At 38.3% G+C, this 15,252-nt stretch overlaps 1 protein-coding gene across 4 annotated transcripts in view; it reads right to left on the bottom strand.

The window, feature by feature from the left end:
* Positions 1-625: 625 nt before the first annotated feature.
* Positions 626-15,252, bottom strand: part of IL18R1 (interleukin 18 receptor 1) — a 41,671-nt gene continuing 27,044 nt past the window's right edge. For 2 of the 4 annotated variants that reach the window (XM_008008257.3, XM_073023296.1), the window contains 6 exons: positions 15,109-15,171; positions 13,073-13,193; positions 11,102-11,241; positions 7,872-8,033; positions 3,224-3,382; positions 626-1,327 (listed from right to left, as the gene is read on the bottom strand). In XM_008008257.3, the coding sequence (XP_008006448.1) occupies positions 975-1,327; positions 3,224-3,382; positions 7,872-8,033; positions 11,102-11,241; positions 13,073-13,193; positions 15,109-15,171 (998 nt within the window). In that variant the 3' untranslated portion in view covers positions 626-974. The remainder of the gene's footprint in view (positions 1,328-3,223; positions 3,383-7,871; positions 8,034-11,101; positions 11,242-13,072; positions 13,194-15,108; positions 15,172-15,252) is intronic. The other 2 variants (XM_008008258.3, XM_008008260.3) reach the window with 2 other exon arrangements.

Genomic DNA, 15,252 nt, shown 5'->3' with positions numbered 1-15,252 from the left:
TGTGAAAGATAAAAATCTATTCTGGGGTCCTTTTAAGAAGTTCCCATAAATAGATCCGCATGAGCTTTCGAGAACTGTTGGCTGCAACTGTGGCCGTGATAAATTAAATACATCCTGAGGCTGAGGCCCTGCAGGCTCTGAAGGCAGCCCTGCCAGCCCCTCCTCCCACATCCCATGCACAACCCGATCCATGATGTTAGGGAGTGAAAGCAGTATTTCAGTTACTCCTCACCCACTGGTGCCTAGAAAATGCCTCTTCATGAACTTAAAATCCCCTCATTCAAATTAAACACTGGCATTAAAACTCTTTTTTTTTTTTTTTTTTTTTTTTTTTCCCGAGACGGAGTCTCGCTCTGTCGCCCAGGCTGGAGTGCAGTGGCCGGATCTCAGCTCACTGCAAGCTCCGCCTCCCGGGTTTACGCCATTCTCCGGCCTCAGCCTCCCGAGTAGCTGGGACTACAAGCGCCCGCCACCTCGCCCGGCTAGATTTTTGTATTTCTTAGTAGAGACGGGGTTTCACCGTGTCAGCCAGGATGGTCTCGATCTCCTGACCTCGTGATCCACCCGTCTCGGCCTCCCAAAGTGCTGGGATTACAGGCTTGAGCCACCGCGCCCGGCCTAAAACTCTTAAAGATGCGCTGTTTTTGTAGCGCACAGGTTATTTTGCATCACGCCCGGCTTACACTTGCTGAATACGGGATTGAGTAAGAGCAGCTGCATCCAGTTATGAAAGAGGGAGAAAAAGAAGAACTCCATTTCTTTTGAATTCTAGGTCTTCTGGGAGCACGTGACCACAGCCCACAGCGCAATCTTTAGTCTTATTCCCACCAACCTAATGACTAGTTCATCTTCAAATTGTGAACAGGATTTTTACAGAATTAAATATTTTGAGTCACAGCCTTTGTTATGAACAGGTTCATACGCTCAGTCCCCAGAGTATCTTGAGTTCTTTTTGCCATTCAGTGTTTCTGAAGTTAAGACTCTGAAAGAACAGGCAACACTTCCGATTCGTCTCTACTTGGCTTGGCTTTTGCAGGCATTAAGTAAAGAAGATTCTTCCAGAACCTTGAGTTATAAGAAAGAGACTTATCGGCCTTCCATTTCAGAACTCTGTGAGATTTCAAAAGCTTTAGTGACTGGGGCAAGAATGTGAAGTCAGTAACAGGTGTAAATTCAATTAAGATTATTTTAATTTTTCTTTCCACCAATGCTTCATGAAGTCCACTTTCAAGTTCATACCTGACCTCATTAGACATATAACTTTTACTTAGGACAATGATTAGTCTTCGGCTTTTCTCTATCAGTGAGTGGATTTCATCAACAACAGCTGAAAAATGCAAGATAACCCATATTAATTTAAGATAACTGAAAGGGGAAACGAGATAAAAGTCATTTTGCACAGTCCTATTTTATATGAACTCCTAACCTCACTAATAAGTTTTTCTTTAAGACAAACCATTTGTTCTCAATTTTATATGCTTATTAAAAACTCTCTAGGTAACAATAATAATGAATATCTACTTAGCACTTATTCTGTACCATACCTTATTTTAAATGATTTTTTGTATATTAACTAATTTAATCATCATAATAGCCTACAGAGAAGATATTGTTACCACCGCCATTTAACAGACAAGGAAGCCAGAGCACAGAGTGGTTGAGTAACCTGCCCAGAGTCACACAGCTAATAAGTGGCAGACTCAGAATCTGAACCTAAGTGGAATACATTTTCCTATTACACTATCCTGCTTCTCCTCAAGCATAAAAGAGCATGCTAAAATCAGAATTTAAAGATTAAAAGACAAAAAGGCACAACAAAACAAAACCATCCATTATTTTAGACCAGGGGTTGGCAAACTTTTTCTGCAAAGGGCTAGGTAGTAAACACGTTAGGCTTTGCAGGTCACATTGTCTTTGTCACAACTACTCAATTCTGTTGTCACTCAAACGCAGACTCAGGTAACAGGTAAACCAATGTGTGTGGCTGTGTTTCAATAAGGATTGCAGGTGTGATGGAACCTGTGACTGGTAAATTGCCAACCCCTGTTCTAGATCTCTCACTGTTCTCAAATAGAGGCTTAACCAAACCTAATTACAACTGAATATTTGATTATTATTTTTATTTATGAATTAAGAATAAACCTATTTTCAAAAAAGACCTCTAGAAAATAACAAAAATACAGTAAAATAGATACATGGCCCAGAATAAATGCTTTCTAAGTAACAATATGCCGTCTTAGATGCAAAGAACTGTTACCCAAAAATACCACAATGTATGCATCTGATAATCTGGCATTTTTTTTTTTTGACAAGTTATTTATTACTAAACAGTAGTGTAAGTTGGCAATATTTTCCTTTATAAATTGGAATATGGTGGGGGGGGAATATAACTATTTCTTTCTCACTGCTACATCTTTGATGCCCAGTTCAGAACTTGGCACAGGAATAGTATCCAATAAATATTAGATTAATAAATTAATGATGTTAATAATAAAACATTTGTTGTTCTTTAAGCATCAGTATCCAGAATAATTTGACACCAGATTTTAAATGTTTTTTCTGGAAGACTTCAGAGAAAATCTAAAAATGTTACTCATTTTAAAAAAATTTAACCATAATTTGCTTTAATATATGCACTATGGCCATTTGTATTCCTATATTAATAAAAAAATTGAATTTCATAGCTATGATCTGATGGGAATCACTGCTTTCCTTTTTTTTTTTTTCCTTTACAGTTTTCACATTTTCTACTTAAATTTCATCACCAATATCAACACAATAAAAGTCATGCATTTTCTAGTAATAATTAACCTGTGTTTATTTCTAGTAAGAGTTACTAGTGAGGATTAACTAGTCCACACATGACATGTAAAATTTGGAACTGCTGCTGTGGTACAGATAGTCTTACCGTGGGTCATTTCTAAATAAATGCTTCATGATAACGCCAGCTCTGGACCCGGTTCTGAAAAGGAAATGCCCTCTCCCTTTCCCCAACGTTTCAGAGAGCCATGAAGCACAAAGAACACAGCCCAAGAGAAGAGACTATTGGAAGCTCAGTAGTTTGTTTTCTCACTATCAATTGTTGACTCACCTGGTTATTTCTGGTTTAAAGGACCTTATTCATTTGATTTTAAGGAAATGGGATAGCCATCTGGGGGCTAGCTCAATCCTTTTTTAAAAAGAAACTATCTCGAATGTTTTTCTTTCTGGCATTCCCTCTTACCTCCTCCAGGCACTACATCCCTTTCAAATATGCATAACTTATACCCAAAATGTTTCTCCAACACCCTGGGCAAAATCTCCACAGCGAAGGTGTGTTCCTCTCCATTTTCAGGTCGGCATTCTTTTAAGTAAGACACAAAAGCATCGTATGTTTTTCCATCTAGGAGGTAAGATTGACTCTTTTAATTCATGTGTAAATAAAATGTTGTTTAAGTACAAATTTAAGTGACTGTCATAAGTAATTAGTATAGATTCATTGAAAAAGAAAAATTACATATAAAGTTGTTTATACTTAAACCTCCCATGCTAACCAAGCAACCCATTAGTCAATGCATTTTTAAGCATCTACTTTAAGATCCCACTGCTTAACACCATAGAAGAATAGAGAGACATATGAGCCATAGATGTGGGCATTAAAGGAACTTAAGTCTTTAAGTTCCTTAGAAGGCCAAGAGCCCAAAGGTGCCCTCATTCCAGCAGTGGAAAGAAAATCTCACCCTGGTTTACTCAATTCACTTAATTCTACCACCATCACAATTTCTACGCTCAAAGAGACCCCCAAGAAGGTGAAGAGAGAAGCAGAGCAGTTTACACTGGAATGTGGGGAAAAACAATAGAGGAAAATGAAACAATATGCTATTGGAAAACATGCTATTATATTTTTAAATATTATAGAATATAGATGTCAAAAAGAAAACTTCTGATCTATTGATGATTTTCACTGATGATAACATCTGCTCCTATTTAATTTCTGACAATGGAGTAGTACTCAGATGGCTAACAGAACAAATTCAGGAGGAAATGTCTCCTAAATAACAAAGACCATGCTCCTAACTGGGTAATTAAAACATGATACCACTCTCTCTTCTAGCTTCATCCAATCTATTTTAAAAGCAAAGCAGATGCATGCAACAACTTGGAAAAAGTTACAAACAACAGATTAGCAGAAGAAAAATAGCATAACAACAACAACAACAACAACAACAAAAAACTAACAAAACTCACAGACAAAATAATCTGGTCAGAGAATAAAGAGTGATCCTGATGGACATGCTTTCTGAAAGGAGGAAATTTTGAGTCGGGTCCTAAAAAATGCAATGGATTCTAATTGAGATCTGTAGAGAAAAAAGGAAAACAGTGGGGGAATGGTCTACCTTTATCCCATGACAATTGTTTTGATGGCAGACAGGTAAGATTTATGATGGTATATTATTGGGATTAATGAATTTGCTACTGAGTTAAATGCTACATATGATTGCATCCCTTATTAAAATCTAATAGGATAAAACCATTCTAGATCTATGTCTCTTATGGTGCCATCATTTATGCTCAACAGCCCAGCCTGACATCCTCCATAGCACTCATGGTCACCAATCAACACTTTCTGCTTCTGGCAAAAGATTCTTCAGTTCTACCTACAGCATTCTGTTCGGCAGTTTGGGTTAGAACCTATTGTTCATTTAAAGCAATTGCTTTGCAGAGTTGCATGCATTGAAAGAGGAAAAATGTTGGTAAAAATTTCAGGCTTACATAAATATCAAAGGTATGAAATGTTGGTAAAAATAAAACCAATTATTAATCAGTAAGTAGGTACCCCACATACTTTTCTTAAACTGCTATCAAATATAACTACCTCCTAGTTAAGAGGTAGTGCTTCCACTAGGATTGTTACTGTGTCAGTGACGTTAAACAGACACCAATGTGTAAGACAATTAAATGAGCACACTTTTTTAAAAGGCATAATTTTCTTATGATGTAATGGATTACAATAAACTGGGAAGACAATTTCATCAAATATGGGTTTATATTACATGCAATATAGCTTTGTTCTTACCTATGAAAAATTAGCTTTTCAAATGTTAATTGCTTTCAAATTCCTTATTTTAAGCAATTCTTGTAATATAAATCTGCTAATTTTATTAAAATTTATTTTAAATCCAGGTAGTAAAAAGTTTAGTGGATCTGAGAATTGACAAAGTGTACAAAAAAAGGAATTTGAAAGCTAATGGTAATTTTTTTATTCTCTATGTTCAAACATAAATGAAAATTATAAAGGAAATTATAATTCAAATGGATATTTGGGACTTCAAGGAGTAAGTTAAACAAATGTTCCTCAAACTATGCTTGGTGAATGACCATGTTTTAATTTAAATTTGCCTTCTTTTGTTGTTGTTGATTGATTAGTTTCATTTCCAATCCTTCACAAACCAATACTGAACACTTTCTTAGATATTGCAGCAGTATTAAATTGTGAAAAAAGTTTTTATTTTCATAATTATATCTCCATTTCTGTCTTTTTCATGGACTGCATTTGTTCGTGGACTATAATTTAATGGAAGTTATTTAGAGCATGTCTCTAAATGTCTCTTTGCACTGCCATATTGACAGTTAAGAAGTGTGAATTAAACAAATTACCTGCAAATCATGTCAAACACAACTGGAGAAGAAAAAAAGAAATCTTAGCTCCAGAAAGTCAGAAAGAGAGGAGCTAGTCAATGTCTATTTGAAGACAAACACTGGTCTATGCAAACAGAGACCATTCAGAAAATATCAAATACAGATTTCCCCATTTGTTGTGGCACCATCTCTCCCCATAGCAAAATCACACGTGCACAGGCAGGCTCAAAGCTAAATTCACTAACCTTGCTAACTTTATATTGTTCAACTTAAAGTTCTAAATGTAAAAACTAAACCTATAAAAATCTCAGTGGAACTATATAATTTCTGTATAACTTGAGGTTAGGAAGGCTGTTTTACTTATGACCCCAAATTCAGAAAGCATAAAAGATATATTTGAGTATGCTTTCCAAAAAGTCTTTTATATAGCACACCACTATAAGCAAAGTCAAAAGACAAATTACAGCCTGGAAATACTTGCATTTCATATTATAGATAATAGGTTAAACTCCCTAAAATATGAATAGCTCCTAGAAAGAAATATGCAAAATAAAGCCATCACCTCATGGAACAATAGTCAAAAGATATGAATGGGTATGTTGAAAAAGGAAATACAACTGAGTCTTACGCAAATGAAAAGCTGCTGATACTCCTGCATAGTAAGGGAAATGCAAATTAAAATGTTACTTAGATACAACTTTTCACCTATCAGATTGGCACAACTCCAAATGGTTGTGGGTAAGGTTATGGGAAAAAAGTTGCTGTCATCCTTTGAAGGCAGTAGGGAGAGTGAATTGACAGTATCTAGCAAAATAATGGCCATGTCTCCTTCTTGTATTCTAGAAACTATTTTGGAAAATTTTTCTTTCAGACATACTGCATACATGTGAAACGATGAATGTATAAAGCTGTCCATTGTGGCATTTTTGTAATAACAAAAGATTGGAAACAAGTCAAATGTCCATCAAAAGGAGACTAAATAAACAGTGGTAGCTCTATACAAATAAAATACTGAGGCCCTAAAAAATGAGGGACTTCTGTATTAAATGAGGGACTTCTGTATAAAGTAACATGCAAGTGTGTCTAAGGTATAAGAGAGCAAAGTTGAAAACAGTGTGCACATTAAGCCAAGATTTGTTCTCTTTAAAAGGAAGAGTGTAATAAGAATCTATATTTATATTTGATCAGATGTGCTATCAATGAGGGTTGGGAATCATAGATCCAGGACTAGGCTGGAAGGGGGGCTTCTGAAGTATAATTTAATAGACATTTTGGGTTTTGAACTGTGTGAAGGTTTTCTTCCTGCAAACACGCATACGCAGAAACAAAATCAAGTGCAATGAATTAGACTGACTTCCTTTAAATTAGTAATTATCTGGAAACTTGAGGACTTCTAGTCACCTTTACATATAAGGAAACTGAGGGATGGAGCCAGCAGGTCGACATAGTCGCAGATAAAAACTGGCAGATCTAGGAGATCAGAACCCAGATCATTTGGCTTCTAGCTTGGGGATCTTTTTATTTTTATTTTTATTTTTTTTGAGACAGAGTCTTGCTTTGTCGATCATGCTGGAGTGCAGTGGCACCACCTTGGCTCACTCCAAACTCCACCTCCCAGGTTCACACCATTCTCCTGCCTCAGCCTCCCGAGTAGCTGGGACTACAGGTGCCCACCACCACGTCTGGCTAATGTTTTTGTATTTTTAGTAGAGATGGGGTTTCACTGAGATAGCCAGGATGGTCTCGATCTCCTGACCTTGTGATCTGCCCGCCTCGGCCTCTCAAAGTGCTGGGATTACAGGCGTGAGCCACTGCACCTGGCCAGCTCGGGGTTCTTACACGTCCATTATGTAAGCCTCCTTTGCCAGGTTGAAATAATAAGCGATAGGACAATTCAATCCAACTTAAAGCAACTTTATTGAGTGTATGTACTATAAAGGTACCTAGGTGATGCATACACAGGACACACAGATATACAGTTCCTGGGCCCGAGCATCTCCCAGGGCATTTATATACACAAGACATACACAAGACAATCAGAACAATTTTGGGCAACACATAAGTAAGCACAAGAAAAGAAGACACAAACAACATTCATAATGGATGGTACAGGCAGAACAGTATTTCCCATAGAAAACCTCTCCCACAGATTAATTCTACAGTATCATCACAATAAGATGAAGATTAACGTCTATTTATTTGATTTCTTAATGAGAACATAAGGTAAGACACCCCAGCATTATATGTGTTACCTGTTAATGTTTCATCTCTTCTCATTAAATGTCTATAAAATAGAACCAGGTCGACTCTATAAATGACGCACACAGTCACTAGGCACACTACGGCCACCAAGATCAAAACAGCTATGATCATTCCTCTTGTGAAGACATGGCCTGGGATATCAGCCATGTCTGCTAGAAGAGAAAGAGAAAAAGGAAAAGGAAATAATCAAGAAATCTTACCAGTGTTGTCCATCATCGCATGCTTGTCCATTTTTACTGTTAACACGAATGCAGTAGTTACCAACCCAAGTGCTGACACATTCACTGAGTGACTCCACATTCCTGCCTTTAGTCTGGAGTAGTGATATTTCTACTCAAATTTTTAAAGAATAAAAATGTGTACAAGGATATGTAGAGACCTGAAGTGAAAACATTACACAGTGATGTATTCTATCCATACCTGTGGAAATCAGATTTCTGGGGTGGAGAGATACTAGGCTGAAGTACATAGGGACTCACAGAAACCTTAGCAAGTGGGTGGAGGTGCGTAGTTTTGAGAGAAGAGAGAGAGGGCTGGATTGACATTTGTCTGGGTTAGAAGCCGGGCTCCACCGATTATTTCGTTTTGTAGGAAAAATCAAGAATGCCCCTAAACCTTGGTACCTTTATCTGAAAAAAGGAAAATCTAATAATTTCTTCTTCCATTACAAGGCTTCTCCTTTGGGGAAGATTACATGAAATATTACACACAAAGTAGTTAATACAGCACACAGCTCTTGGGATTTTAGCAAATTCTTTATATAAAAGTGCCATTTGGAAAAAAAATACATTTTCCAGATTGATTCCGTTTATGCTTATTATGGACAATCTAAGATAACACAGAGGAATAAAAGAATAAAGTAATTTTTAACAACCAACCACAATGTGGTGAAGGCTGTGTTGACATGGTAGAATATTTCCTTCTGGGTTTTCTTTTTTGTCTCTTAAAGTTTTTACTTAACTGAGATCATATGGTAATCACTCGTTATTTCCAAATATTATGAGCATTTCAGTAGGTCATTAAAATGATAATTCATAACAACCTAATGTTTAGATTGATTGCAATTTTTAGTGAGTAGACATAAAGTTGCAGTACATTTTGTATGTAGAATATAAATGTATACCTGTATATTTATATAAATGTATATGCATGTACGTGTGTGCATACACATTTACATGTATGTGTATATATACATGCATATATGTATATACATATACACAAATGCATATGCATTTATCCATATTTCTCATTCTTTTCTTAAAATACATTGTAATGGTGGGGGCATCTCTAGGTCAACAAGTATAAACATACTTAAAACTTTTGCCATCTTGAAGCGATTTTTAGAAATTATCTTTCTGTATCTTTCCATTATCTTTAGGATTCAGGTAAGCAGCTAATGTTGCTTAATAGTGAACTCTCTGAATCGTCTGGGGCTCCTGCACCTTTGAAAGAACTGCATAGTCATAACAGTGCCACACATTTTCACAGACACGCACACATTGGCACACAATTCCTCTTGGGATAATGGGGGGTTGTGAGCCCCAGTTCCTAAACCTACATTTGTGAGAGCAGCAGCAGGAGAATTGGCTGGGCAGAAGCGTCTAGGGCAGGGATAGGACAGTCCTGCCCTGTTCTAAGAGGGGAGAGGCGACTGGTGGTGAGCACGCCCCAGGAAAGCCTGGCCAGGCAACGGTCCAACGAAAACAAGATTTGAGCCCCGCTCCCACGCAAGTGCGTGGACCACAGCGCAGGCAATCACACAGGGGCAGAAAACCACAGGCGACAAGCCCTGCAGAAGGTAAGAACACAGATTTCAGATTTAATCAGGTCTGAGTTTCAATACCTTCACCTGCCATGTGATCCTGGGCAAGTTTCTTCACCTCTATAAAGCTTGTCGTTAAGACTGGATGAGATCATGGGAGGAGCTTCACCCAGATCCTGTCATGTAATTAACATGTGTGGAATGTGAGCTGTTGTTGAGTGCATATGGTAGAGGCAGCTCTAAAACATGTGTGCTGGGGGAGCTGCCCCTGGGCACCAGGACAGCCCAGCTGGAGGGGGTTTCCAGCCTTTGTGCTCTTCCTGTCCCACTCCTTCCGTTTCTCACAAAGCCAAGGCCCAGTCTGTGTGTGGGGCTCTCTCTGCATGTTTGCGTGTGTCTGTGTGTATCTCTCCCTTACTCTGTCTCTCTGTCTGTTTTGCTCTCATTTCTCTGTCTTTGCATCCCTTCGTGTCTCTGCCTATCTCCCTTTTCTCTGTTCCTCTGTGTCTCTCCCTGTCTCTCTCATTTCTCTGTCTCTCTGAGTCTCTGTCTCTCTTTCTCTATTTCTGTCTTCATCTCTCTAGCGTTGTCTGTTTGTCTCTGTCCCTCCATCTCATGTATCTCTTTTTCTCTTCTCTCGGTGTCCGTCTCTCCCTCTCTCTGTCTGTCTCTGGGTGTGTTAGTCTCTGTCTCTCTCCCTTTCTCTCTCTCTTGCAGATCTTGACCTTTCCCTACATATCCAGGGAGTTGATGGTGGAGCCTGGGAATGAACAGTGCATGAGTAGTGACAACTGGAAATCACAGCTTTCTGGCTCCAGTCACAGCCATTTCTGAGCGGCTACTGGGCTGAAGGCCCTGGGCTGTGCTACTTTGGTGGAGGAGAGGGATGGCAACCTGGGGCCCTCCATCAGGTGAGCACTGAATAACTTTAAGAGCCGGCGGATCAGGGCTGTCAATGGCCTGCTTGCCAAGTCCAGGGGGCAATGAAAGAAGGAGCACACACAAGGCCCCGGAGCCTGGTGCCCTGCTGAGGCAGGCTGGAGCAGCAGTCACACCAAGTATGCACCGGCCTCACCCCACACCGATCTGCAAACTCCCCTCTGGCTGCTCTGGGTGCGGTGCTGGGTGCAGGGGTTGTCCTGATGGCCTCTCCATTAGCCTCGCTCTCAGCATCTGTATCTCCAAGCCTCAGGCCCCCCGATTTCCACTGGGGTGGAATATGACTGTGAGAGCAAGTGAATGAGTTCTGTTTTCACTCTCTGCTTGGCACCATGAGACAGAGGGGCCCGGCACAGCTGAACACCAGCTCTGCTACTGAATGCCTGTGACATGAGGTGACTGACTTCCCCTCTCAGGAGCTGGATTCTGGTGTGGAAAATGAGAAAGTGGCCATCTTTGAGATGTCTCTCAGTAGCAGTGCGCTAAGTTTCAAAACTTCCAAAAATAAATCTTTCTCACCTTTTCTCACCAAGATGAAGCTTTTGGTGTCTGTGCCTCCCGTGCTGGCCACAGTGCAATTATATAAAACGTTTAGATTGTTTTCACCAATATTTTCAATTCTCAATACTTTTGAAGCATGCCATTTGCCTTCTGAAGTCCTGTAAGAGGGGAAAATAGTTTAGCAGTAGGCTTTGTTCATTACCCATAAGAGGAGAATTTATGTGTTTAAAATGCTTGAAGGCAGCTGTGATGTTGCCTGCATTATTTCTTCCCTTTCTGGTCAGTACTTTTAAAGCATGGACTACAGTAAACTTCCCCTCCTCTGTGGAGCATCAGAATGGACAGAAACAGCCCTCCTAAGGCTATTTGGGAACGGTGCTGTCCAACTACCTGGAGTTTAAATGGCTGCAAGATCATGATGCTAAGTTGAAAATATGAGAAAATATTCTGTCTCTCAATTATTTTTCTCTACTTCTCTCTTCCTAACAACTTGAGTTCTTCGCACAGAGTGGTTCCCACTAATTATGACAAGGCTGTAAGTTGTTTAGCATAGATACAGATTTGTATTACATTTGTCCGTGGAATCTAATAAACTGATGTAATTTGTTCAGCATTAAAAAACATAACACTGTTCTCAGGCACACGAGAAGTGCCAGTTAAGCTGTTCCATGAGTGTCAGAAAATGACTTGAGACAGCCACTGGCAGCACGCGCTCTTTCTCTTCCTTAAAGGATTCAAGTTGTCCTGTGGTCGATGCCACGTAAACACTCATGACATCCACTTCCCTCACCAATGACAGGCTGTGATAGCTACACCAGTCAACACAGCCAGACATGGGCCCCACATACTCACATTCCTAGCAACAGGCATCTCTAGGACCTGAGACACAGAGCTCCACTGTACCCTCCAACTGCCTCAAGTACATTTTGGAAGGTAATTCTGTTCCTAAGTCACCCATCCAGAAATAACAACCATCTAAAACCAATGACATCCAGAAGTAAAACACAGGAGGCCACTGAGAGGACAAAACAGATGACATCAAAGGTGTGTGCAGCCAACTACAAAGGAAGACCTCCCTGCTTTTGTAGCTTACGCTGCATTTCTAAGAAATTCATTGTGGTTTTCTATCCCTCTAAAACTTAGGAAGAGAGTATCCAAAGGGAGAAATACAAAACTCAAGTGGAGATCAGTGGCTGAGGATGAGATATGATGGCAGGAGATCCACAAAGTTCAACTGAATTCAACATGTAGCGGGCATGAATCATGGCCTGCTCCTGGGCAAGAAGTCAGACTTTGTGGTGTAAAGAGCTTGTAGACAAGTGTCAGCAAGAATGTAGAGCTGCCAGCATGGTAACAAAGAATATACCAAACAAATGTGTAAAAAGCAGAAGAAAAAACTCAACAAGTGCTGCTAAGGTGCTAGACAACTCAGGCTCAGCACTCACTAGACCCTGAGTAGTGTATCAGTATAATAGTGAATAATCACAGTATGACTCAAAGTCATTCAGAAAAGCTTAACTGACTATATGTTTAGTCTTTTTCTAAGTCTGACCATTCCTTAATGGAAGAATATAGGCTTATTTAAGCATCAATATGCATGCCATTTGGAACCTGTTTGGCACATTAGAAAAATAAACAACTTAACAAATTTTTCAAAATAAAAAAAAGCTTGGCCTACGCGACTGCCCTTTTCTAAGAAGCTAGGTAAAATCCCCATCTGCATCAGATCCTGACCGACCAAGTGCTACTTTATAAGGTGATGCTAAATACCCTCAATGGCCTTCTCATGGACCTTCTTTTCCAGCTTAGATCTTGGCAATACATTTCTGCATAATCCATCCACCTAGGGTATGGCCATTATAATCATAAAATATGTCCATTATAATTATAATTTAAACTAGCCCAAAATACACATCAGCCACCCAGTGTTTTTAATATGAAGTTATATATAATATATATGATTGTTATATGGTATATATACATACATACATAATTCTTATTTCTTTCTCTTCATGTATATTAGGATCCGATCCATTTTCTTCCCCGAACATCCAATAAAGTACATCCTCTTCATTCAGCAAAGCAGAGCAGTTGAGCCTTACATCTTTTCCTGGTAAAAGTCGGCAACTAAAGTTCTGATTTTTGAAACTCGGTTTCTCAAAAGTTTCAAAACAATATAATGAACGTATGTTCACCTAAAGCAAAACATGGTGCTCCATCCCCGAAACAGAATAAATATGCCTTGTTTTAAATTTAAAAAATATAAAGCTGAAGAAATAGGTAGCAATTACAAGTCATCACCAAAACATGATTTGGCTTCTTTTTAAACATTTATTTTTTAATCAACTATTAAAACTTAGGGTGATCAGTGTACTTTCTTTTTAGTACACAATTTAGTAGGTAGCATCAGGACAATACCCCCACTGAGACTTCTAGATAAACCAAATGGATAAATCACAAAAAATTAAATTAAGCAAACATTAAAGACATCAAAGTGCAGAGAAAATAAAGCGAAATTTTTGAACTAAAAGTATACTTAGGAAGGATCCTTTCTAGGGTGAGCTAAGATAGGTAGCCATTTCATTCCATGGAGGAATTTGCTTTGGTTTGGAATAAGCAGAAAGAGTCTCATAGAGACAAGAAAATCCAGTGAAGCTCTCAGCAGCTGTACAGGCTTGCAGAATTATTGCTAAGTGCTTGGACAGCATAAGAGGATGTAAAGGCTGCATGATATCACTTGCAGTCTCATGGTAATCAGGAGAGCAAGCCTCATTAGAGAAAAGGCCTGCAACAAACACATGACCACAGCACCCCCTCCCTAACCAGGTATCAGAGATGAAAACAGATAGGATCTAACATACCTACATCTCAGTCACCCCAGCTCAATTCTGAGTCAACTGAGATACTCATCTCTCAGGCTACATACTTGTAAGAAAAAAATTACACAAACTGTGTTCACTTTAATTGTTTGATACACAAAGATCAACAACAATAAAAAGTTAAGAGACATACAAGACACAGAAAATGTGCACGATAATCAATAGAAAAGGCAGATAATAGAAGCAGACCTACAGATGCTGAATTTAGCAGATAAAAACTCTAAATAACTGAAAGAAAATAGAAGAAAAGATAAACCAGTGGATGGAAATATGGTCATTTTCAACAAAGTGTAATTTATTTTAAAAAGAATAAATTGAATATGTTTATATCATGCATATGAGATATACCAACTGTAACAGTAATTTTAAATATACAAATGGACTAAACACCATATTGACCAGATTTCAAAAAAGATCCAAATACGTGCAGTTTATGAGAGACACTTATGTATACAGCAAAAAAAAAAAAAAAAAATGTTAGTAGTAAAGGGATGTAAAAAAAAGACAAATATGCCAATTCCAAGCAAAAGAAAACTTGTGTCACTATTTCATATGGCAGAGCTACACATTGAGAGAGGAAGTGTTATGATAGATAGAGATATTTCATAATGGTAAATGTGTTAATTCAACAGGCATAAATCTGTGTATGCATATAAGATAGCTCCAAACTATATAAAACAAAAATTGACAGAACTAAAGGAGATAGAGACATATTGACCATAATAGTTGGAGATATTCACGTCTCTTGCAGCAACACATAGAACAAGCAGATAAAAGACTAGTAAGGATATAAATGTTTTGAACAGCACCATTAACGAACTCAACCAAATTGACATTTAAAGAATAGTAAAACCAAAACCTAAAGAATATACCTTTGTTTCAAATGCATTTGGAACATTCAGCAAGATATACCATACTGTGGGCCTTAATTAAGTCACTACAAATTCCAAAAGGTTGAAATGACACTGTGTCAGATTAAAAGTGGCAAGATTCAAAAAATGGCACCCTTTTTTTAGTTTTGTAATGTTAGTCAGCAAATATGAAATGTGTATCTGGTGTCATTCAATAATGTATTGTATTTACCCTTGGAAGACTCTATTATGTCCCCTACTTATAAATGCAGAATATACATATATTGAAATATACCTAATTCCACTGCAACATGGTTAAGCTTTGGTCCAAGAAGAACTGGCACTATATTACTGTGATCTAGAAGTGACAAAAGAAAAGACAAATGTATTAGTGTTGCCTTGAGCTTCTCTAAGAGAAGCATCTATGATAATATGCTCA

The sequence above is a fragment of the Chlorocebus sabaeus genome, chromosome 14 (assembly GCF_047675955.1).
Source record: "Chlorocebus sabaeus isolate Y175 chromosome 14, mChlSab1.0.hap1, whole genome shotgun sequence".
NCBI classification, from domain to species: Eukaryota; Metazoa; Chordata; class Mammalia; order Primates; family Cercopithecidae; genus Chlorocebus; species Chlorocebus sabaeus.
Note: the sequence above shows the minus strand (reverse complement) of the source record. Positions and strands in the feature narration are given on the sequence as shown.